The sequence below is a fragment of the Chelonia mydas genome, chromosome 26 (genome assembly GCF_015237465.2).
Source record: "Chelonia mydas isolate rCheMyd1 chromosome 26, rCheMyd1.pri.v2, whole genome shotgun sequence".
Taxonomy (NCBI): domain Eukaryota; kingdom Metazoa; phylum Chordata; order Testudines; family Cheloniidae; genus Chelonia; species Chelonia mydas.
The window spans coordinates 5,842,707-5,865,597 of record NC_057859.1 but is presented as its reverse complement, the minus strand read 5'-3'; the positions used below and the strand labels follow the sequence as shown (position 1 = coordinate 5,865,597).

The 22,891-nt window shown below is 42.5% G+C and overlaps 1 protein-coding gene across 7 annotated transcripts in view; it reads right to left on the bottom strand.

Moving 5' to 3' along the window:
• The window catches only part of PPP3CC (protein phosphatase 3 catalytic subunit gamma), a 52,109-nt gene that overhangs the window by 7,080 nt on the left and 22,138 nt on the right, over nt 1-22,891 (bottom strand). For 3 of the 7 annotated variants that reach the window (XM_037886167.2, XM_037886170.2, XM_043536535.1), the window contains exons 4-13: nt 12,761-12,872; nt 10,086-10,231; nt 8,632-8,771; nt 7,523-7,600; nt 7,330-7,424; nt 5,269-5,394; nt 4,128-4,205; nt 3,415-3,441; nt 2,449-2,530; nt 1,705-1,802 (exon numbers count right to left, since the gene is read on the bottom strand). In XM_037886167.2, the coding sequence (XP_037742095.1) occupies nt 1,705-1,802; nt 2,449-2,530; nt 3,415-3,441; nt 4,128-4,205; nt 5,269-5,394; nt 7,330-7,424; nt 7,523-7,600; nt 8,632-8,771; nt 10,086-10,231; nt 12,761-12,872 (982 nt within the window). The remainder of the gene's footprint in view (nt 1-1,704; nt 1,803-2,448; nt 2,531-3,414; nt 3,442-4,127; nt 4,206-5,268; nt 5,395-7,329; nt 7,425-7,522; nt 7,601-8,631; nt 8,772-10,085; nt 10,232-12,760; nt 12,873-22,891) is intronic. The other 4 variants (XM_043536536.1, XM_037886169.2, XM_037886168.2 and 1 more) reach the window with 2 other exon arrangements.

The following is a 22,891-nucleotide window of genomic DNA, read 5'->3' as shown; positions in this document are numbered from 1 at the left end:
AGCATGGAGATGCAGGTAGCAGTGGAGTTATGGATTGCCTTGAAGGTGAGAAGCTCAGACTTCATACAGAAGAGCAGAAGTCAACAGAGACTGAACGAGGAGGAGGGAGAACAGGGTAAGAGCAGCAGGAATTATCTAATTGATCTGCCATCTCTCTCACTATTATGATCAAACCACAAAGCTCACTATGAAGCTGTGTAAAGCTAAAATCCTTCACTTCAGGTCAAAGCGTAGCTCTTCAGAAACTTTGGGACATGTCTGCATTGCACCTCACCTCTGAGGAGGTGGGGGTTCTGGGGAGAGGAATAACCTAAAAAAGCAATAGACAGAAGTCTGTGTCCTAAGCTTGTTTGCATCTCTCCGGACTATAACATGCATCATCCTTCAAACTAGAGCTGCATAAAACAATGCTACATGACTAAGTCTGGCTCTAGTCTTTTGTATCCCAAGGTCATCAGAACACCTTCAAGGTGAACACCTGCTCTCTCACCTACTGACTTGCTATTCTCATGCCTGTAGCTTAATCAGTGTGGCAGAAATCACCTTGGACAGAGCATAAAGTAAACTCGCACATCTCCTTGGACAAAGAAAACCTACAAAGCTTGGGAAGATGCCACATCCTCCAAACCCAATAGTAAGTCTCCTCTCAAGCACCCATGAAATATTTAATCAAAGACAGACAGTCCCAGAACAAATCTCTTTCTGAGCCATCAGGAAACCACCCAATGCTCATTGGAAGGGAAAGCAGGCCGATTATATGCCAGTACTGAAGAGCTGGCAGCAGGAAAGGATTAAAACACTAGATTATGGGATTCCCTCTGGGGGACACACGTTACGATAATAACTCATTCCCTGACCACCAGCCAATCTCCACCCCCTGTGGCCTGAAACACACTACTTATGTGAGGTTTGATCAGTGCTACGCTCAGAACGTTAATATAATTTGAGACTGATTGGTGGGAAGCCCAGGTGGGGAGCAACAAGCAAACTTGCCAAAAATACAGAGAAAGTAACAAGCATACAGGAAAGCTACTCAAACCCAATGGACCAAGTCACTGGGATTGCCAAGTTTGAACATTAAAAACATACTTGAGAGAACTAACCTATTTCAAAGTAAAAATATAAGTTCCCCCCTCCTGGAATCATAATATTAGGGTTGAAAACCAAGGGATTTAGTTTGATAAAAAAACCCTAAAAAGCAGACTCATTTATGGTACTATTCATGTACATTGTTACACAGCAGCAGCAGAGTAGCTGAAGCAGAGAATGCCTGGAGGCAATGTTAAGAGCGGGGGGACAACCCTTTGACCATGAGATTATATTAGTATTTGAGAAAAGACCTGCCACCCCAGTTTGTATCACTTTATAGCAGGAGTTCTCAACCGTTCCCTCCTATGACCCCACACAATGGTCCTCCCGAGAATCCTTTGCCCCCATTCCCATGGTGCTGCAGGAAAGGAACTGTAGGAACTGGCACAATGGTTTACGGTGGCACCTGAAGGCCAGATATTTCCGTGCCAGCTCTGCTTCAGCAGAACACCAGATATGGCAAATAGAGAATCTTGACTCCTCCAAACAAGTGCTGGTGGCTCCCTCGCATGTCCCAAGCCACACGTCGAGAAGCACTATGTACACGTGTAACACTGGAGCATGAGATACACTGTGCATGGAGCTCACTGAAAGAGTCATTTCGCATGTACTCACCAGTCTGTAGAGTCTGCTTTCCCCCTGAGAGGACTCCCAGGGGCAGCGTACCTGTGGGAGTCAGGCCCTTGAGAGTCAGCACGCTCTCACTCTCCTCTCTGAAAAAAAAGGATGCAGAAGGATGGATTACTCTTATCAGAGCCAGCATTTAGGCAAGAGGGTTACAGCCAGCGGCATGCTCACTAAAATATTCCTTCCCTCCTAGGGGAATGCTACATACTTACCTTTGGGTAACCCTCAAGCTTAGGTCTGTACCATCTTGGCAGTAAACTGCCGAAGGTGATCCAAACAGCTTCCATTTGATGTCTTTTTCCACCAGGAAGTTTAATACAACCTTGCAGGCTCAGGTGCTCTATTTACTAGGACAACGTGCAGCAAAGCCAACGGCAACTTCAACCAATACTTCCTTATTTACATGAAATGCACCTCTGATCTGGAGGGATCCCCACTACAGGTCTAATCTTTTCTGTTAATGAGGATGCTAGCTTTGATGGGATGGAGGTTTTTGTAGTCCCCGAAGAACAGGACTGACCATCAGCTTTGCAGCACCAGACTACAGATAGATGGGAGCAATTTCCCCAAACCCAGACTCCCCGTTTTGATATAGTTTTGCAGTCTCTCTCAGCTGGATTCCTGCCTGCATACTACTACCTTCACTCATACAGGTCAGATAGAGGAGCAACCCCCAGTACCCAGATTGCACATTAAGCTCACACACAAAACACTCCTAAGTTGCCTTCTTACCGGAGAACTGAAAAAACACGCGCCATCTTCCCAATGGCTCTGATCTTATTCCTGATGATCTCCTTACGGACGGTCGTGCCTGCTTTGAAAGAAAAAAAATTGTGTAAGGATTTCCTGCCCCCCTTTTAAAGCCACAGGTAATGTGAGTATGCAGCATCTGTCTGGCTCTAGGAAAGAGAAATCATGGATTACAAATTTACAGCTATGTTCTCTAGAAAACAATCTCTTGGGAGGGAGTAGGAATGGAAATGAGGATGGTGACACTGACAAAATGACACAGAATAAAGGTCTAAGGAAAGAGCAGAACCACCAGAAGAATGGATCACACAGTTCTTGCGGGAAGCAGCAGATCTTTACTCGACAGGTCAGATCACATTACACAGAATGTAACACAAATGACTCAGCCATGTAGACAGTTTGGTAAGGCAGAACACAGACAAATCGGACCGCTGATGAATACCTTGGAATGCTGGGCTGTGCTTGCAGAAGGGAGAGTGGTCACACAAGCATCACCTCTGGCATAAACACACACTGCCTTGCAACTCTGCTTTGACCCTCACTCAAACATACAGTGAGGTAGGTGTACTCCCCTTTTACTATGTATGCTGGGAGAAAAACATGGAAGGTGATTGATGATAAAATAGGATAGATACATCTCCTCTCAGCTAAGACTCTTCAAATGGCACTATCACACATTAGAACAGTACAAGCCAAACTGGAGATTGAACATGCACCAATGGTTCAGCCATGCAGTAGGTGGCTGCATTTGGAAGCCAAATAGAAATGTGACCCCAACTCTCAAGTTCCTAGAGGAACACAGCAAGGTTAAAAAACACACGGCGCTTATGTTAAAACTGAAAGGGGGATGGAGAGCCTCCCCAGCTCGTCAGCTATTCAAATCCACTCCAAGGAATCTGGTGACACAGGCAGTGAGAATTAAGCTTGCAGCAAATTCTAGCTGGGTACCTTTCTGATAGCTTGAAATGTAGTGATCTTCAGGGAGAGGAGACACCAAGAAACAAGGAGATGAAGACAGAGATAGAAGAAACAAATTTAATTTTCATGGGAGGGAGGGGGGAAAAAAAATCAAAAATGAAATTCAATCGGAGAAGCGGGTTAAAGTCTCCACCTGTTGACAGAAGTGGCACCTTGTTACAATATACCTCCCTACTACTTCCATGCCACATTTACTTTATTTTCTCTCAGTACTTTTCCATTTATCAAAATTTATGTATTACTCCACCTGCATTCAGCTTCCTTCACACATCATCACTTCAAAAATCACTAATCAGGACCAAATAATTGGCTGCTATTTCTGGAGCTAGTATGAAAAGGAAGGACAAATTGGCCCAGTGCTTGAGCGTTAAAGTTTAGATCTAGAGGGGCAGAGTAGCAGCGGAAAGACTGTCTGCAGCAGTAGATTGGGTAATAATGTTTGAGTCAGAAAAAATAAAATGGGGAATAATCCCCTGACCTCGTAATTCCAGGAAATCATTCTTCAGATTATCTAGCGGGGAGTGCATTGCCACAAATAAGTACAACCCTATGCACTTCACTGTCACTGGATCGCAAAGGGACAGTTTTGTTTCTAGTTCTAAAGTGGATGCCAATCTCTTAGCTTAGCTTTAAACCATTCCCTCACCACTGTTAACAGCCCAACTTGTAATAAAGGTTGTTACCTTCCAAAGTTTCATCACCATCTGAAATCAACTCATCATCAGAGCATATGTTGAGGATGTTGACCAGCATCTCTGTGACTGCAAGAAGTAGTGACAAATAGGTAGGAAGATTAGACGGGGCTGGCGCTCACACTGCTCAAGGGGGGAGGCTATCTGAGAGGGTGAGCTGGATTGAACCAATGAGATCAGTCATTTATACATTTGAAGAGGGAGCCCAAAGATATTTTATAGCTACATTCTGCAGCATCTTTCATTGCAGAGGATCCCAAAATACATTTGATTAGATACTTGAGATCCTCCGTCATAGAGGTGGGCGCAATCTGAGCATTGCACAGAATGCTGCACAACTGCATGGGAACTAGTCAGGGAGTGGGGTATCCACAGTGTTCATGCAGAAGAGATTGGGTCTCAGTTAAGAGCCCTTCCCATTCCCCCTTAACTCCCCCTACCCCACAAAAACTGCACAATACTCCATCTGTTTCAGGGAATGTCGGCTCTTCTGGAATTTCAACCTTTGGTTCCACAGAGTCAACATTATAGACCTTTAAGCTATCCCCAAAACCTAAAGCCCTGAAAGAGAATCTAGACCGTTTGGGAGAGAGCGGCGCTCCTTTGTGAAGAAGCTGGAATTTTGGCACAATCTGTTCTTTTAGGCAGCCATACCTTATTAAAGCTGAAATCAAAGCCTCTCCCTGATTGTGGTGAATGCTCTTTCTGATGGGCCACACATCTACATCGTATTTACCTCTTTCTTTGTGTACCATGGAAGATGTCAGCACAGTTGGGGGAATTACCTAATCAGGGCTGGTTCATCAGTACAAAAATACTGTGAAACAGGGACCATTTTATTTAACTTCTTGGTAATGGCAAAGCAGACTTTTTTCCCCAAAGAAACTTAAAATCTGACGAACTTTAGCAATCAGAGTTCTACTACTGTACAATAGGTCACGATAAGTCTGAACTACTTATCCATACCATTTTACACTGCCAAGCTGCACCACATATTTAAAACTTCCGAGATAATCCCTTGATTTGATATTTACAGATATTTAGTTACCCTCAGGAGGCTTTAAACACATACAGTGCTATGATCTGTCACTGTTTAGGCCAAACAGATATCTGAATGCTTTATTTTTCTTACCCTTTTCCCCTACAAAAGGTAAAGACCAGGTGAAGACATCCATGAAGTTTGGAAGCCAGTAGGGGTGTGGAGAACAGTTGAACTGTCTGATGTTCATGACATTGTTTTCATATTTCAGCACAGCAGCTAGAAAAGGAGAGGGAGGGAGTGTGTGTATGCAGGCACTGTGAGCTCTGGGGCGCAAAGACGGTCTCCCTCTAGCACTGAGCGTTAGTGATCAAACAATGACAACTAGTTCCATTTGCGCAGCACCAACTACTACTTATCTAGAATTAAGAGGCTTAAGTGGTATTTTCAGTTTATCGACTACAGGGCATGAAGTTTTAGACATTTCACGATAGCTCATCTTCCATATAGCTCCCCAGGACAATATAATGAGACTCTAAAGAAAAAGTCCACTCTGCTCAGAAGCCTCAAAACGGTCACGTCAAAGAAACCACGAACTAGAAACTCTTGGATCCTAAGTAAAGGTTAGAAAGATAGGCGGAAAGTTTCCCTCACTTCTTATTTAATATCAGAGGGGTTCCAGTTTAGGAACATGGACAGCAACTGCATGCTACAGTGGCACAGTCACCATTACCAGCATGTATGTCATTCCCCCAGGGCTTATAGCTGGACAGTTTAGTTATAACAGCATGCAAACTTGCCATCTTAGAGGGGGACGCTTTAATAACCAATTAAAGCCAGTTAAAGTCAGAGTGGGAAAGAAGGGCTCTTGTTTAAGTTTGCTACTTAGTCCAGTTTAGACTAAGAAAAATGCTTTCGCTTTTAGTTTTAGAAACAAGATTCACAACTGCTTTTAGTCCTCAGTGTGGTTCTAATTTCACAGCAATGCTCCTTTTCCCAATGCATGTCAATATTCATTTAAGGGCCCCTGATGACATGGTACAAGATGACACTCCCACAGATACCAGAATCAGAGGTGAAGGCCTATTAAGCACTCTTGACCAAGCAGTTTAAGACTCCTCCCTCTGAAGCACACACTTGGTCTGTGTCCAGAGTAACTAAGTGATTGCCACCAACTCCTCTGCAAGACTATTCCTCTGCCCTACGGATCAGGCTCTTAGGAAAGAGTTCCTGCTCTCAGCCTAAATTTTACCTTTGCTCATTTTCATCCCATTATTTGTATTTCTAACCACCATGGACTATTCTGAACAATTTTCTTCCTCCTTCTCCTTCATGTTTACATGTGTCAGACGCTTCTAGCTATAGTGTGTCCTGTGGACCCACTGACCTGATGATGTCAACGAAACAGGGCGTGACTTCAGTAAGCAATGACAACAATCTGCTGCCAATTTGAACGCAGCTGCAATGCTAATAGCAGAGCTACTTTTCATTCAGTGCCATCACCCAAAAAAGGAAAATAATGTGATGCTGAAGTATCTAAGTTCAACTGACTAAAGGAAAGAAATTCAGATCCAAAGCTACTAACTCCATGGTTTCTTTATTCCTTTGTGCACTGGTACTTCAACACATGGGTTGGGATAGGGTCAAGTCATACACAGAGTGGCAACCTTCACTATGAGTTTACAGGCTTTTGTCAAACTGACACTTAATGAAGCTCTTTTGGATTCAACCCTGGCTTATCCCAGGCACACATCACACTGAAGAGGAGATGGTTTCTTAGGCTTTCATCAGACCACTGTGGCAGATAAAAGGTAATACTAACTTCAGGGATCTTGAGGAGCCTGTTTTGAGCTGTCCCACCTCCTTCCCCAGCTGTCACTTCCCAGACACCCACCTCCCCCTGAAAGCTGAGGACCAGATGAGTGGGAGTAGAATCATATCAGCAGGTCAGGCCAGGCTGGAAGAAGAGGGGTAGCAGCACACAGCAGCTAGCACGACGCAGTTGGGCTCAGTGACTAGCATGTTCTGGCTCACAGGCTGTGCGCGCACCTAGGGAAGTGGAAGAGGCTTCACTCAAATGAGAAGGATGGAGTGAGCTGGGGCTACCGCTAACAAAACAGAAGGAGGAAGTTGGAGAGGGGTTTCCTAAGGGTTAATATTAAAACAGCACTGGCATCCAAAACAACTGCAGAGATGTGGCCTTGCCAGCCTTACCCTTGTTGTTATACACATCTAGGTAGTTTGGTGCAGAGAAGATTGTGATTAGCGACGGAAAGCCTGTTGTCTGGCTCTTCCTGTACATTCGGTACCTAGAAGGCAGGGCATGGTGTTAGCATTCCGGTTTGGCTAAGGGTAGAAAATAACAAAAAAACCCATTCTTGCACAGTCCTAGCACTGCAGCACTTACCCGGCATCCTGGGCTTCATGAGCTCGGATTACAGATAACAAACTATTGTTTTGCAAAAATTCACAAACGGCAGGGTAACTGAAAAGAAGAGTTTTAAATACATTAGTAGGTAGCAAAGACAAAAATCCTCCCTCCTCTAGGGAGGCAGGAGAAATGAGAACAAAGAGCACTAATGGTCTCGTGAGCTTTGGAATTAAATCTTTAAATGAAAGCGCTGCACATAGTTGTGGGCTGATTTCAGACGTACTGAGCATCTTTGCATAGGTCTACCCTACAGCTGGGAGCGAGCCCCCAGCCTGGCTGGCAGACTGATGCTTGCATGGCTCAAGCTAGTGTGCTAAAAAGAGCAGCGTGGATGTTACTACACCAGCGGAGGCTTGCGCTAGCCGCCGAGCTCGGACCCACCTGATCCTCTGGCTTCGCGCTTAGGTGGCTAGAGCAAGCCTCAGCCAATGCAGCAACGTTCCCAATGCTATTCATAGCATGCTAGCTAGAGCCCTGCAGTCACCAGTCTGTCTACCCAGGTTGAGAGGCCCACTCCCAGCAGCAGTGTAGTCACCCCCTTCAAAGCCAATGAAAGCTGCAACCGCTCAGCGCCTCTGAAATAAGGCCACAACCACGTACAGTGCCGTCTTTTAAAGATTCATCACAAAGCACACTGGAAACAGTAGTCAGTCTGGATTCCTATGCTAAATCCCAACCAGCCAGGTTGCAAGGAGCCAAGTACAAAAAATTATCTTTTAAAATTATTTCTTTCCTTCTGAAATCCCCTTGATACCTTCTGGCCCCTGAAAGTCTCTCCAAAAGCACCACAACAGGTACCAGAAGTCTCATTACAACCTTGGATACTTGCGATTTCATCAAGTGATGCATCCTGGGGCAGCTTCAGGGAGTCAAGTACCACCCAAGTAGATTTCCCATAGGGGAAAAACAGCTTTAAAGCAAGTTCATGTATTTCTGTGCTAACACAGACAACCCAAGAACTTGGTAAGTAGGGGCATTTAACACCACAATTGGATTTCAATCCCTCTCTCCATTTGCTTTTAAAACACTACCCAGGGCAAGTCAGAAGCCATAGTTCATCTGAGCCCCACTGAAACTCGGCTTACCTGTAGAAATAGGAGCAGCCTCGAACAGTGTTGTGAGTGAAATGCTCTAGCGTCTTCTCATTGCCGTAATCCTCTGATGGATCAGACCAGAGTAGGTCACACATCGGACCAAAGGCTGGAGGCTCTTTAAACCTGTCTAACTGGAAGGTGCACACAAAATGAGGACAATTGTGGAGGTCATGTGGCTTTGTAACAAAGGGGCACATGCCCCTAAGCAGAAGAGCTCTGGAGATGGGCTAGTTCAAATGAATTAGGATTAGAGCTTTGGACACCTCTCTTACTGAGTCTACTCAACAGATCTGAGCTTCCTCCCTTCCCTTTTTCCATCTTCTGGGGAGCAAGGTCTGAGTGGCAGCCCTCTGGTCATCACTTGGATGCTCATGAGTTGCCTGGCTTTCTGCCCCTGCCTGCTTTCCCTTCTCCCTCAAAACATTCAGAAGAGATCTTCGCTGTGGGAGAACCAGCATATACTATCTGACTTTAAGCTCCCTGGTCTAACCACTAGAGAATGTTACCTACACTCAAAGTGTCTACAGAAATTCAATGCAGTCAGCATCAAGGATGTTATTAACTTGTTACATGGTGGCAGAAAAAGTAAATTCTATACAACAACAAAAAACATACTGCAGACTTAAAAATGCAAACTATACCAGTGACAAGCTACCAAGTAGCAATTTAGGAAGAAGAGTTGGAACCAAGTCATAGTAACCAACCCAAAGGCCTTTAATTAGCCTGGAGTTTTGCTGACTGAAGGCCCAACTTTGGGACAACCTGTCAGGCCCTTGCAACCAACCAGCTCTGGCTGCATGAGAGAACTAAGGATAAGGTGGGAAAGAGGAAGAAAAGTATGTGATCCATTACCCTCAAACACAAAGTAGCTTGAGCTGTGCTGCAGAAATACGGACCATAATGCTGTCTCAAGATACATGGGGGAGTATCAGAAACAGCAGATAAAATGGAGGAATATCAAACGTCCATAGCTTGTTTTTCAACAAAGAACGTCAAACTACTTATATGCAGCAGCCACCTGTGGGGTGCAAAGGCTGTTAACCAGTGCACCGAACACTCCATAATACGGACTAAGGAGCGTAATGTCCGTGCAACAGACAGGGCTTTGGCTTGTTTACATAGTGTCCAAAAGGCCCACGCACACTGAACTGCTTGGAACTCAATTTCTTTACCTCAGAAAGAAAAAAAGCTGATTTGTTCCTGCTGGGATCTTGGGCTCCCAGGAGGGTATCGAACCCGATGCTTAAACTGCAGACAACCCCTTTCGGTGAAGGGATCAAAGAAAGCCCTATTAAGACCAAACTTCAACAATCCAAGATTCCAGACGAAGCAATAACTCATGTCCACCAGAGATGGGTTGTGTGAGTATGCAACCAAAAATCGAACCCTAGTAATACAAGTGCCCAATAAAAATGTCAGTGTGAATGACGAGTGAGATTACTTACTTTCCTAATGTCATCTAGACATGTGATTTCTGGAGACAGTCCTCCATGGACGCACAGGAACTGCTGGTTTAGGAGGGCGGCGAGAGGAAGACAGTCAAATGTATCCATACATGCATCATACACTCGCTCCGAATATTTGATTCGACCTAATGGGGAGAGCAGGCGGGAGAGAGAGAAGATGATTTCTCTTCTACCCAATGTGGGTTGATCAAGTTGAATGAAAAGGTTCCAGACCGTTCGTGCATTCAGACTAACATACTACAGGAACTGGCAGCAAAGGCCTTGATCTGTAGGAGCATTGTCAGAGAGATTCCAGGAAGCTAATATAGACAGTGAAATAGAAACAATCTACACCTATGACAGTCTAAGCGAAGCTTTCCTCTAGCCCATTAATAGAGCTGTCTTGGAAAAATACTTAATGACCCTGAAAGTCAAAAGGCTTCCAATGTGGCCCCAGTTAGGAACTTTTACTTTAATCTTCTCCCCTCAAGCTCAGAAATTAATTTATCCTAGTGCATATTAACCTCCATATCAAGAACTTCCTGGAAGAGGCGCCTCAGCATTTGCTAACGGTTAGAAAGAACTTGGTTGACTAATAAAATCACGTAAATATCTTACATTCATATTGCACCTTTCATCTCAAAGGACCCCAAAGAATCTTACAAGCTTCAACTACTATGCAGACTATACACTAGGAACTGCAACAGCTGTTTAACTTGGCACAGCAATACCATGTAATGGTTTAGATCAGGAATTGCAGTTTCAGTTGGATACAAGTGCTCCAAGGGAGACTCGGGGAGGCTAAGGAGCTAGAATTTGACCAGGATGCCAGGGGTTAACACACCAAGTCTTACAAGAAATAGCATATAATCTTTAATGCCCACATATGGTCAGGTTCTCAGCTTTATGCCTCAGCCTGATATCAGGGGGACAATCAACTAGTAGCTGTTCTCTCACCACGCTGAGGCACTAGCTCATTACTGATTCAGAGAGCAAAGAGCCCTTCAGGGCACTTTCAGCACCATTCCCTGCCACTTGCGTTATTTCAGGGGCTCCTGAGTACTGACCTGACCCAACCTTTTCCGCCCGAGACCTGACTGGATTAGAACACGAAATGATCTGGTTCCTTCCCCTACAAGGAGCCACTGAGAACAAGTTCTCTTATTGAGCGTGCTGAGTTGGCCCAAATGGCTCCAAAAAAAAAAAAAAAAGTCACATTCAGCAATCTCCACATTAAAATGCATTCTAAAAGCCAATGTTTTCGATTTCTTTTTATGGATACAACAGGAGGTGCTGTTCTAAGCAGCAATATGTCCAGACACCTGCTGGCTTAACCATTAATGCTCTGCAATTGGATGTCTTTTGCTGCTTGTTTTAACAGACAGGCTAGGAAGGTTTTCAGTAAGTGTCACAGAATTGATATGGGTTTCCTAAACGCAGAAACTAAGCTTTCACAACAAGCTGCCAGACGGATTCAGAAACGTCCCCCCTCAGGTGTCATTGAAGTAGTAAGACCCTACAACATCATGAAGTCACATTAGGAGATCACCATATCAAAGTACGCATCGTCTCATGTCTGGCAGCCATCTTAGATGGTGATGTTTCATCTCAACCATGTCTTAGAAAAATCTTACTGTTACTGTAAGATTGACCTTCATCTACAAGGAAAAAGTGGTATTACTGAATTTTTCGTTTTCTCCTGCCCTTATTTCTGTGGCTCAAAAAGGCTTCTGTAGTGAAACATTTATGTACAAGAAAAGGCAGTTTTTGTTTATTATGCTTTTTAACAGGGGATACTGGGAACAGAATACAGAACCTTTAACCTCTAGAACACTGGCTCAAATCCAGCCCAGCCCAGCTCAGTCGGGAGCAATAATGACCACCATCAGATGGCTCTTCAGTGTTCAGCACGAAGCAAGCTGCGCCTCGGCTCATTTCTGAACAAACAGGTACGTTCCTGTCACACTTTACCCCTCTGACAGCAGTCTGAGCCACAGAACTGAACTACTGCATGTCCTCTAGAGACGACTCTTTCAGGTCAGGGTCAAAGCACACACAACTGCTGCCTCTGCTATGCTTGTTGTGTGGAGAGAGGATCTCAGTCTCCAGGGCTGGCACGCCACTTGACCTTTCACCAGCACTAGTTTCACATACTTTAAAAAGTTATAAATACTATATTTAACTAAAATAAAATTATCTTAGCGGTAATGATTCGCCCAGTACAAACACTAGGAAGAGTCCTTTATTTTCTTCCAGCTGTAATCACCAATTCCAGCTGCACAAACTGAACTGAAAGTCACCTGGCAGTAATTATAGGGTGCTGGGCCTAGAAGCTGTGGGGGAGACAGGGGGACTTTGCATGCAATCATTTGTCAGTAAGACAGGAACACAGGAGATGGGCTTGTGCTCCTTTTATCTGCATTCATATTCCTTTTACCAAGAGAACTCAAATGCTACTTTAGCATATGTTCAGTACTCCATAGGATTGGTTCAACCCAAAATACCGAGGAGCATTTAAAGCAACGTGCTAGAATACTGGAAACAAGCGGACAGCTAGGTGCAGATACATTTGCCAAAGCCAGCTGGGCCATCCAAGGCAGGCCCAATAGAGGACTTCCTGGCCAGGTCGTGCTAGTGCATCTATGTCATTACTGAGGAGAATTGGGCATACTTACATTCCTGTTTAAAGGTGAAGTATTCTGTGAGGTGCCTGCACTCATGGTTCCCTCGAAGCAGGAACAGCGTTTTGGGATGATTTATCTTTAAACTCCATAAATACAGCACACACTACAAACGAGATGGAAGGAGAAGATGGTATGTCATAAAACCTTTTGTAGGGCACTAATCATCTATAGACTTTACCGAAAGTGTTTTGGAATAACATAAGGATGGCCATACTGGATCAGATCAACAGTCCATCTAGCCCAGTATCCTGTCTTCTGACAGTGGCCGATGCCAGATGATTCGAAGGGAATGAACAGAACACGGGAATTAATCAAGTAATCCATCCTTTGTCATCCAGTCCCAGCTTCTGGCAGTCAGAGGTTTAGGGACATCCAGAGCATGGGGTTACCTCCCTGACTATCTTGACTAATAGACATTGATGGACCTATCCTCCATGAACTTATTTAATTCTTTTTTGAACCCAGTTACAGTTTTGGCCTTCACAACATCCACGGCAACAAGTTCCACAGGTTGACTGTGTGTTGTGTGAAATATTTCCTTGTTTGTTTGTTTTAAACCTGCTGCCCAATAATTTCACTGGGTGACCCCTAGTTCATGTGTTATGTGAAGGGTTAAAGAACCCTTCCTTATTCACTTTATCCACACCATTCATGATTTTTTAGACCTCTCACATTGCCCCTTAATTGTCTCTTTTCTAAGATGAACAGTCCTGGTCTTTTTAATCTCTTCTCATATGGAAGCTGTTCCATACCCTGAATAAATTTTGTTGCTTTTCTCTGTACTTTTCCCAACTCTAATATTTTTGAGATGGGACAACGAGTATTCAAGGTGTACCATGAATTTATATAGTGGCATTATGATATTGTGTCTTATTATCTATTCCTTTCCTAATGGTTCCTAAATTGTTTGCTTTTTTGACCACTACTGAACATTGAGCAGATGTTTTCAGAGAACTATCCACTATGACTAAGATCTTTTCCTTGAGTGGTAACAGCTAATGTTGACCCTTTCACTTTGTATTTATAGTTGGGATTATGTTTACCAATGTGCATTAATTACTTTGCTTTATCAACAGTGAATTTCATTTGCCATTTTGTTGCCAGTCACAAAAGGATCTCACAAAACTGGTTAACTCTTCTCAGTCAGCTTTGGACTTAACTACCTTGAGTAATTTCATACCATCTGCAAACTTCGCCATTTCACTGTTTACCCCTTTTTCCCCACATAATTTATGAATATGTTCAACAGCACTAACCCCAATACAGATCCTTGGGGATCCTGCTATTTACCTCTCTCCACTGTGAAAACTGACCATTTATTCCTATCCTGTGTTTCCTACCTTTGAACCAGTTACTGATCCACAAGAGGACCTTCCCTCTTATCCCACACTGCCTACATTGCTTAATAGCCTTTGGCAAGGGACACTGGGCTTTCTGAAAGTCTAGTCCTCTATATCACCCTTGTCCACAAATTTGTTGACCCCCTCAAAGAATTCTAATAGATTAGTGAGGCATGATTTCCCTTTACAAAAGCCATGTTGATTCTTCCCCAACATACTGTGTTCATCTCAGTGTCTGATAATTCTGTTCAGTACCAGGCAAATTGGTTGAAACCATAGTACAGAAATTCATTTTACCAGCCTATAATCTCCAGGATCACTTCTGAAGCCTTAAAAAAAAAAAACAACCCAACATGACATTAGCTATCTTCCTATCATCCGGTACAGAGGCTGATTTAAGCAATAGGTTACATACCACAGTTAGTAGTTCTGCAATTTTGTATCTGAGTTCCTTCAGAACTCTTGGGCAAATACCATCTGGTCCTGGTGACTTATTACCGTTTAATTTATCAATTTGTTCCAAAACCTCATATACTGACACCTCAAGCTGGGACCGCTCCTCAGATTTGTCACCTAGAAAGAATGGCTCGGGTGTGGATCTCTCACTCTCATCCTCTGCAGTGAATAGCAATGCAAAGAATTCACTGAGCTTCTCTGCAATGGCTTTATCTTCCTAGATTGCTCCTTTAGCATTTCGATCGTTGAGTGGTCCCTCTGATTGTTTGGCAGGTTTCCTGCTTCTGATGTACTTCCAAAAATTTGCTGTTAATTTGTGTGTTTTGCTAGTTGCTCCTCAAATTCTTTTTTGGCCTGCCTAATTATACTTTTACATTTGACTTGCCAGAGTGTATGTTCGCTAGTCCTGCCATGACTGCAGGGGACTGGACTAGATGACCTCTCGAGGTCCCTTCCAGTCCTACGATTCCTTTCTATTTTCCTCCGTCGGATCAGACTTCCAATTTTTAAAAGATGTCTATTTATCTCTAAACACCTCTTTTACTCAGTTGTTTAGCCAAGGAGGCTTTTTTGGCGCTCTTTCCTGTTTTCTCTTTTATTTGGGGTATACACATAGTTTGAGCCTCTATTACAGTGCTTTTTAAAAGGTTCCATGCAGCTTACAGGCATTTCACTCTGGTGACTGTTCCTTTTAAATTCCATTTAACTAGTCTCCTCACTTTTGTGTTCCCCTTTTTGAAGTTAAATGCTATTGTAGTGGGTTTCTTTGGTATTTTCCCCAAGGATGTTAAATTTAATGACATTTATGGTTGCTATTACCAAGCACTTCAACTACACTCACCTCTTGGACCGGATCCTGTGCACCATTTAGGACTAAATCAAGAATTGCCTCTTTCCTTGTGTGTTCCAGGACTAGCTGCTCCAAGAAGTAGTCATTAATGATGTCTAGAAATTTTATTTCTGTATCCCATCCTGATGTGACACATTACCAGTCGATATGGGGATAGTTGAAATCCCCCATTATTATTGGTTTCCTGATTTTGTAGCCTCTCTAGTCTCTAAGCATTTCACAATCATGGTCACCATCCTCGTCAGGTGGTCAGTAATATATTGCTAATGCTATACTCTGATTCAAGCATAGAATTTCTATCCATAGAGATTCTGTGTTTGATTCAGTTAAGATTTTTACTATATTTGACTATGCTTTCTTTCACGTATAGTGCCACTGCCCCACTAGTGTGACCTACTCTGTCATTCCTATATATTTTATACCCTAGAATTATCGTCTCTCTTTGATGATCATCATTCCACCAAGTTTCTGTGGTGCCTGTTATATCAATATCCTCATTTAATAACAGGCATTCAAGTTCATCCGTCTTAAAATAAACCCAAAAAGTTGATTTCAAGTAGAACCTTAAGAGCAACCTGGTTCCATAAGCAGCATCAGATCTTATCTTGGTCAATTTCACCAGTGGGGGAAAAGCCACAGCACACATTTCTCTATATTAGGCTTGAGCTAGAGAACTGACAGATGAGATCTCATTCAACTGAAACCAACTCTGCATTGGGTGGGGGCAGCTTTTCCTTCCTTCCTCCCTATCAGCAGAAACCAAAGTAAGAGCACTCATTTTCAGAGCAGCTAAGCACAAACAGATGGACAGTATCTCTACAGCTGTCCCACCTGCAACCTAAACTGGAGATCATTGTGTCCTTGCTGACCATTATATCAAGTGTGTTGAATATTAGTTAGAGCCTCATGTTTCTAGTATGGGGGGAAAAAAACCAAACCTCTGAGTACATGTTATATTCATGTGGTATAGATGCTTGAAGAAATGAAAAAGCCCCAAACAGGAAAAACTCAAAACCCTCTGGGGGCTGAAAAAAGTTTCACAAGCTTGCTTTGAACAGTGTCACTGAACAAGTGCCTCAGTGTCACTGTGAAACAGACCAATATCAAATTGACACAACAGCCTTACTAGGGCCAGGGAAATACTCCAGGCTAGCTTGCCAAGGAAGCTCTGAAGATAAATGTTCTGAAGAGAAGATACTTATATCATCCTGTGGTTGGCAAACTGACTTAACCAGCTGATTTGTCTAACATGAGAGAAGTGATATCAAGTTTGCCTTGATGATTTTGAGAGTTGGAAGGTAATCTGTTATGACAACAAACAGTATGGCTTGGATTAAAGTTTGTAACAAGCACTTGCCCTTTAGGCTGACATGCTGCAAAAACTGTACATTCTTTCACAACATGAAAGATGAAGGCTGACATCAGAAAGCAAATTTTGCACTTAATACATGCTGGTTTGGGTGCACATTATTCCAGAAGCCAGCTGCTGTGGTATAAAAATTAATTCCAGAGCAGAGACAAACCAACTTCAATCCAGTTTCTACTACAGATGGCTAAAACATCAAGGTACTTAAATATTGAACCTCCAGGCAAACTCTGATTTACTCATTTCAAACCTTAAAATCTCCAGAGAATAAGGAGCCTTTCTGCCTAGGTAAATGTAAGGATTTCCAGAGCCCCATGTAGTTCTGAAGCATCTCTCTGCATGTTACAGAATTTAAACCTTAAAGGAAGAGACATGCTTACACAATCCTAATTTTAATTACTACTACAGATAATGCAACATTGTCAGGTAATTTAGGTTGCCCGTTCAGATCCAGAATAAAATGTTTTACTAAGACTATTTATAGGAGAAATGTTCCCACAAATTTATAAATATTCTGCAATTTCAACTTTATCCTGGTGTGTTTGCAACCTAAATGTCACAGATCAGGGGTAGCACATGAGAACCAGAAAATGAAAGTTACTATAAACGACACAAATTGACATGAGGGATGGAGACAGAAGATCAGGGAACTGACTAAGCTGGTTTCACTGCCTGAGGGGGGAATATAGCAATGATGGAGTGGAAATCAGAGAGTTTAAAAGTTCTTTCAGTTTTAAATCATCTCTCATCATGTTAGCAACCTGGGGAAGAGCTATTAAAAATACGTACGTTTTAAAAAAATATAGTCGTGTAGAATAATGGATGTAACCATGAAACAATGCTTTCTGACAACAGAACAAAATTTACAGAACTCTAAATCAAACTTTACATTTTAATCTCAAATGGTGGATATTTCACAAGTACCTGAAAAATCACTGGTGTTGAGAAAGGGAACACATAAGGAGAAATATAGTTCAAAGAGCACTGAACAGCCTGTTGATGTCTCTACAGGAGCCATGATAAGAAGTAAGAGAGATAACTACAGTTGCATTCATGTGATTTTTTTAGTTGGTGTTTTACAAAGAGATCCCTTATCCAGATTTTCCAAGGCTCTGTGCCTAGAAACAGATTACTAAATGGTTACAACATCGCAGTAGCAACTTGAAACAATTATGGATTACTAGATTTAAGAATGCAATTTCCCTTTTTTTTTGTCTGTGACCTTAAAGCCTAAAGCCATGCACCAAAGCGTACATGAATATTTAATTTCTTCCCTTACAAACTGACACTCATACAAAAGATTTACCACTACTTACAAGAAGGAGATCAGAACTGCCTGCAATAAAGCATGATGGAACATTTCCTAAATGAAGCATAAGGAATCAAATTGTAGGGGGCCTTGAAGAACCTTTTTAAGAGTCTCTTTATGCAAATACATAACTAGCATTATAAACAGAGATATGTTCCTTTAAAAAAGGTCAGCTGATACTTACAAATTAATAAAAATTGCATCTATAAAGTGCTTATAAATAATAAGCCTTCCATCCCTCCTCTGAAATAGGCAAGTATTGCCATTCTATAGATAGGAAAACAGGTACGGGGGTGTGGGGGTGGAAATGGCAGTCATTGGCAAAGCAGGGAACAGAAAGAAAGAGCTCCAGAAGTCTATCTTATGCTCAGACCGCATTTTTTCTTTAATGGGTTATGTATTCTGGGATACTGCTAATGTAATGGATGGACAAAGCAAGGGAATATGATTAAATGCTTGCTATTTGAAAATATTATGCGAAAACAGACATTGAGAATTATTCAGTCTTATTGCAGGATGGGGTAGAGAATTAATCCAGCTTCTATTTACAATTGCACATAGTTGGTGTGTTAAATCAAAGTGAATTTACAGCTTACATGGTTTAGCAAGAGAAGCTTATCACTGCTTTCCTTAATAATGCTAACAAGACAGAACAGAATCAAACTGAAAGAAAAGGTGTAAAAGCAAAACATGCCCTCCCCTCTCAGAGAGGGGTCAGTTTCCCTTCAAACATTCATTGCTTTTTTCTCTGATGTAGTATCAGAATCACCAGCAGGATCAACCAGGCTGTGATAAGCACACTTGTTAGAAATTGTAGTGACATTGTCAAGGTTGGCAGGCCCCACATTAAGTCTACTAGAATATTAATTTTTAATGTGAATTTTATGAAATATGCTAAAATTAGAAGTCCCACTCTAGAGACCAAAGTTCTCTTAAACCACAATGAAGAGCTACAACCATGGCCATGCAAGGTTTCCTGCCAACATGTCTGAACCTTTATTTGGCTAGACAATCTCTAGGGGTTTGGTCTCCTGAATCCGGTCAATCTTGGCCACTCGGAGGAGTGCTCCAGAAAATGGGTCTATTAGAGCTATTGTGTCTTTTTTTAAGGACACTTCTACTGGGAATTGGAACTGGAGTGAGCAAAACTCATTTTACATGGGCCAGTCATGAGTGCCAACCTGAAGGTCAATTTTTGGTGATTTCCTCTGATCATGAAAAAAAAAGTACATCTGGCCTCCAAACTGAGGGATGCAAAAGAAAGCAAGCAATCAGCACTCTAGGCGTGCAATTTTATATCACACCTCTTTACTGCTGCCTTCTAGTTTTAGTGAGATTTACAGGAATTCTACTCGGTGCATATACCTGAAAACCAAAACAAGAGTTGTTCGATCTAATTTTAGGCTTACCAACTTTGACTGTGTTGCTTCAATATTTAATCATCCTGGATAAAACCGTACATTCTAGCCCTGCCGAAGTACCGTACATTAAATTCTGTAATTAAACAATGACAACAAGGAGCCCTGATGTAATCTAACTTGGCAAATTAATCCAGCAAAGCTCTGCACCACCATCACTTCACCTCTACTGATAGATAAAACTGATTCTGTTTCTGGTCAATCCTTTTATTTTATATTTAATAAAACAGATTTTATTAATTGTATTATGGTACCACACCTAGAGTTTCCATGTAAGACGAGAACCTCATCACACTAAGCACTGTGCACAGAGTGAAAGATATTCGCAGCACCTAAGAGCATTCAGTCAAGAGACAAGATGGAGGGCCAGAAAGAGGAAGTGAATCGTCCAATGCCACAGATGGTTACTGGCAGATCTGACTTAGAACCCAGATCTCCTGAGTCCCAGTCCAGTGCCCTGTCCTTTAGCCGCTGATATTTTAAAGGGGAAAAATTAGGTTAAAGTATCACTCCTGCTGTTGGTGCTTATACATTAGATCCTTTTCTGAATACAGTACACAGGATACACTGGGAAACACACAACTGCTGAAATGCCTGTATGTAGGAGCCTCTAAGACAGGAGATCCTCACAAAAGTGGAAGATGCACAGAATGTGTTTGACTAAAAATCTGATAGAAACCACACAATAATATATGCATGTTTTAAAAAGCAGCTCCTCTCTCACTTCCCGATGATGGGGATAATCAATTACCAAACCCCCTTCACATCACTGGCAGCAGAAAAACTGTTTGCTGGTGCACAGGCTGTTTATTTCTTAAACTTAGATGTTTCATATGTGAAACAAAACAGTCCAGTAAACAGCCAGAACTTACATAATAGAATTACAAAGACTGCAAAATCATGGCTCCTTATGAGCAAGAATACCAGTCAGCTTTTACCACCAGACCTGCAGGAGACCTACAATACTATCTATAACAAAATGAATCTCTTTTTCCAAGAAAGGCACCCATCATATGAAAGGAAGGAAAAATTCATAAAGAGGAAGCTATGTGGAACTGATCTCAATCCGAGCCACAATTCTAACCAGCCTCTGAATATTGTAATATAATGGCTTACAGTCTTGCATCTGAGAAAGGGAACAAATGAAGTATGTTTATTTAGCACAGATATTGCCTGCATGTTAGGCTCCATTGTGCTAGGCACATAGCCTATAGTATAGCATCCAGACTGCACGTCACTACAAGAGATCACTAGGAATGAGAACATTTTCCTTTACTTTTAACTTATTGGGTGTGAGTTTAGTGCTGACAGCTCTGGAGACCAGATGCCTCTGTTTATCCCTAGAACAGGTACTAAAACAGCAATAGCAACAATGCCAGCTTCCCTCACAGACTGCTACACAATAGGGATCAACAACCCCACTCTGGAGAGACAGAGTTCAGTCTCTAGGTCCTAGTCAATCCCTGTCTTCTGCAATGGCTGCCAAATAATGAGCTAATTAGACCCAGTTGCAATGATGGGTTTAAATGAGAGGCACGGAGATCAAACGTTTCCCGGAGACTATTTCCTTTTTGCAATCAGAAGCCTCAACTTCTGTACAACAAAAAAATGTTGTGGCATCTTTGTGCTCATTTTAACTATCACCATAGGATGCTGCTTTTAAACTACAACACACAAACAGTGGGTCCAGAAAGAATTTGGTAAAGATCTCTGAGCTGACCGAACTGACTTTTGGGCATACTTGAATAGTCAGCTTGTAGGCTATGAACAGCCACTTTTACCCTGGCAACCCATCAAATATTAATGGCCACAGAGGTATCTTCCAGGGGTCACTTGGGTCCCCAACAACTAATACAGTTTGCCTTAACACCTCCCTGATCCCCAGTTTTGCATCCTGCTTCCTGACTGCATACATCAGGATGCAATTATACAATTACATCCTATTTCACTCAGTTAAAAGGTCATGATCATCAGTAGCTCTGGGCAGACACTTGATAATATCCCCTCCCAGCATTTGGATGCACAAGCTTGTGCCATGACTCACAAAAGGGCCTGTGGATGCCAGCATTCCTCACCTTTTTAAACTGGAAAGCACAGCAAAATCTGGATGCCTTGCAACTACCTGAATCTCTGTGATAAAGAGACTGTGCCTGCAAAACTAAGGCACTCAAGTATCTCAGATCACAGCAGCCGGCCTTCTGAATCCAGTCACCTCTGAAAACGTTTTCACTGTATATGTTAGAAACCCTGAAAAAACCATAAAGAACTAGATTAACCAGCCACTTGTTAACTAGCCACTTCTTTGCCCACACAGCTGTTGTCCAAGCTGTTTGCTGAACTGCTGACATTTCACTATAGAAACTGGTGCTGCTGCAGTTTATTACACACCCAAATGGGAATCTCTCTAGGCAACACTTTGCAACATATAGGCAACACTTTGCAGTAGGTGGAAAGAAAAGGCACACATCAATAAGCACAAGGGAAGCAAGCCTTCTATATTCTGTTTTATCAGTGACATTTGGATCAGCCCCCGCATGTACTAATCAAAGCCCACCCTGCTTCGTGAAAGATCAATGCTTGCTCTGTGGGGAAAGAGAATGCTTCATGGCTTTATCTCCCCTGCGGACTCAAGGGAAAGGGGGAGAGGAGGGTCAAGAATGGCATGAAAGGGATTCATGCTGACAGCTTACAAAGAACAGCTGTCCCAAATGTCTCCAAAGACTGAAAGGGTTGGGTTGCTCTACAAAGGTCTCCAACTTTTAAGATGTATTAGGCTTAAAAAGGGACCAGACCAAGCAAAATTTGACTAACTCAAATTTGCTGCCTTTATTCCATGATAAGATTTTCTCAGCTCAATTCTCTCCCCAGAAAGACTACTTGGTGATCCATTTTCCTTGCCTGCTGTACACACTTCTTCCTGGTTCTGATGCTTTCCCATTTTTAGTCCAAATTGCGCCCACCACCATAGTACTTAAGCACTTACTCCTTAATCTTTCTCCCACATGCTAGACAATCTAGCCTATCTGTGATAAGATCCCAGGATCAAAGGCTGGGGGTTGGGGAGTCACCTCCCTGTCCATGTTCTGTAGAGCATATGCTGTTGCATATCCACAACTTTAACATCACAAAAGAAATATTCCTCAAATCACTGAAGGATTAAACTGGCATTCAACAATATCTCTGGCAGGTAAATCCATTTAAACACACAACACTGGAGTATGCACAAACCAAACTGTTTAAGTAGGAATAGTATGAAACTACAGTCATTCCTTCTCCCTTCCAGAAATAATACACAAAGGCACGAGTGCCAGCACTACAGAAATCCTATTGGCTGAACATTAGAAATCCAATCTCTCAAGCATCAATGTGTCCACTCTCCCAGC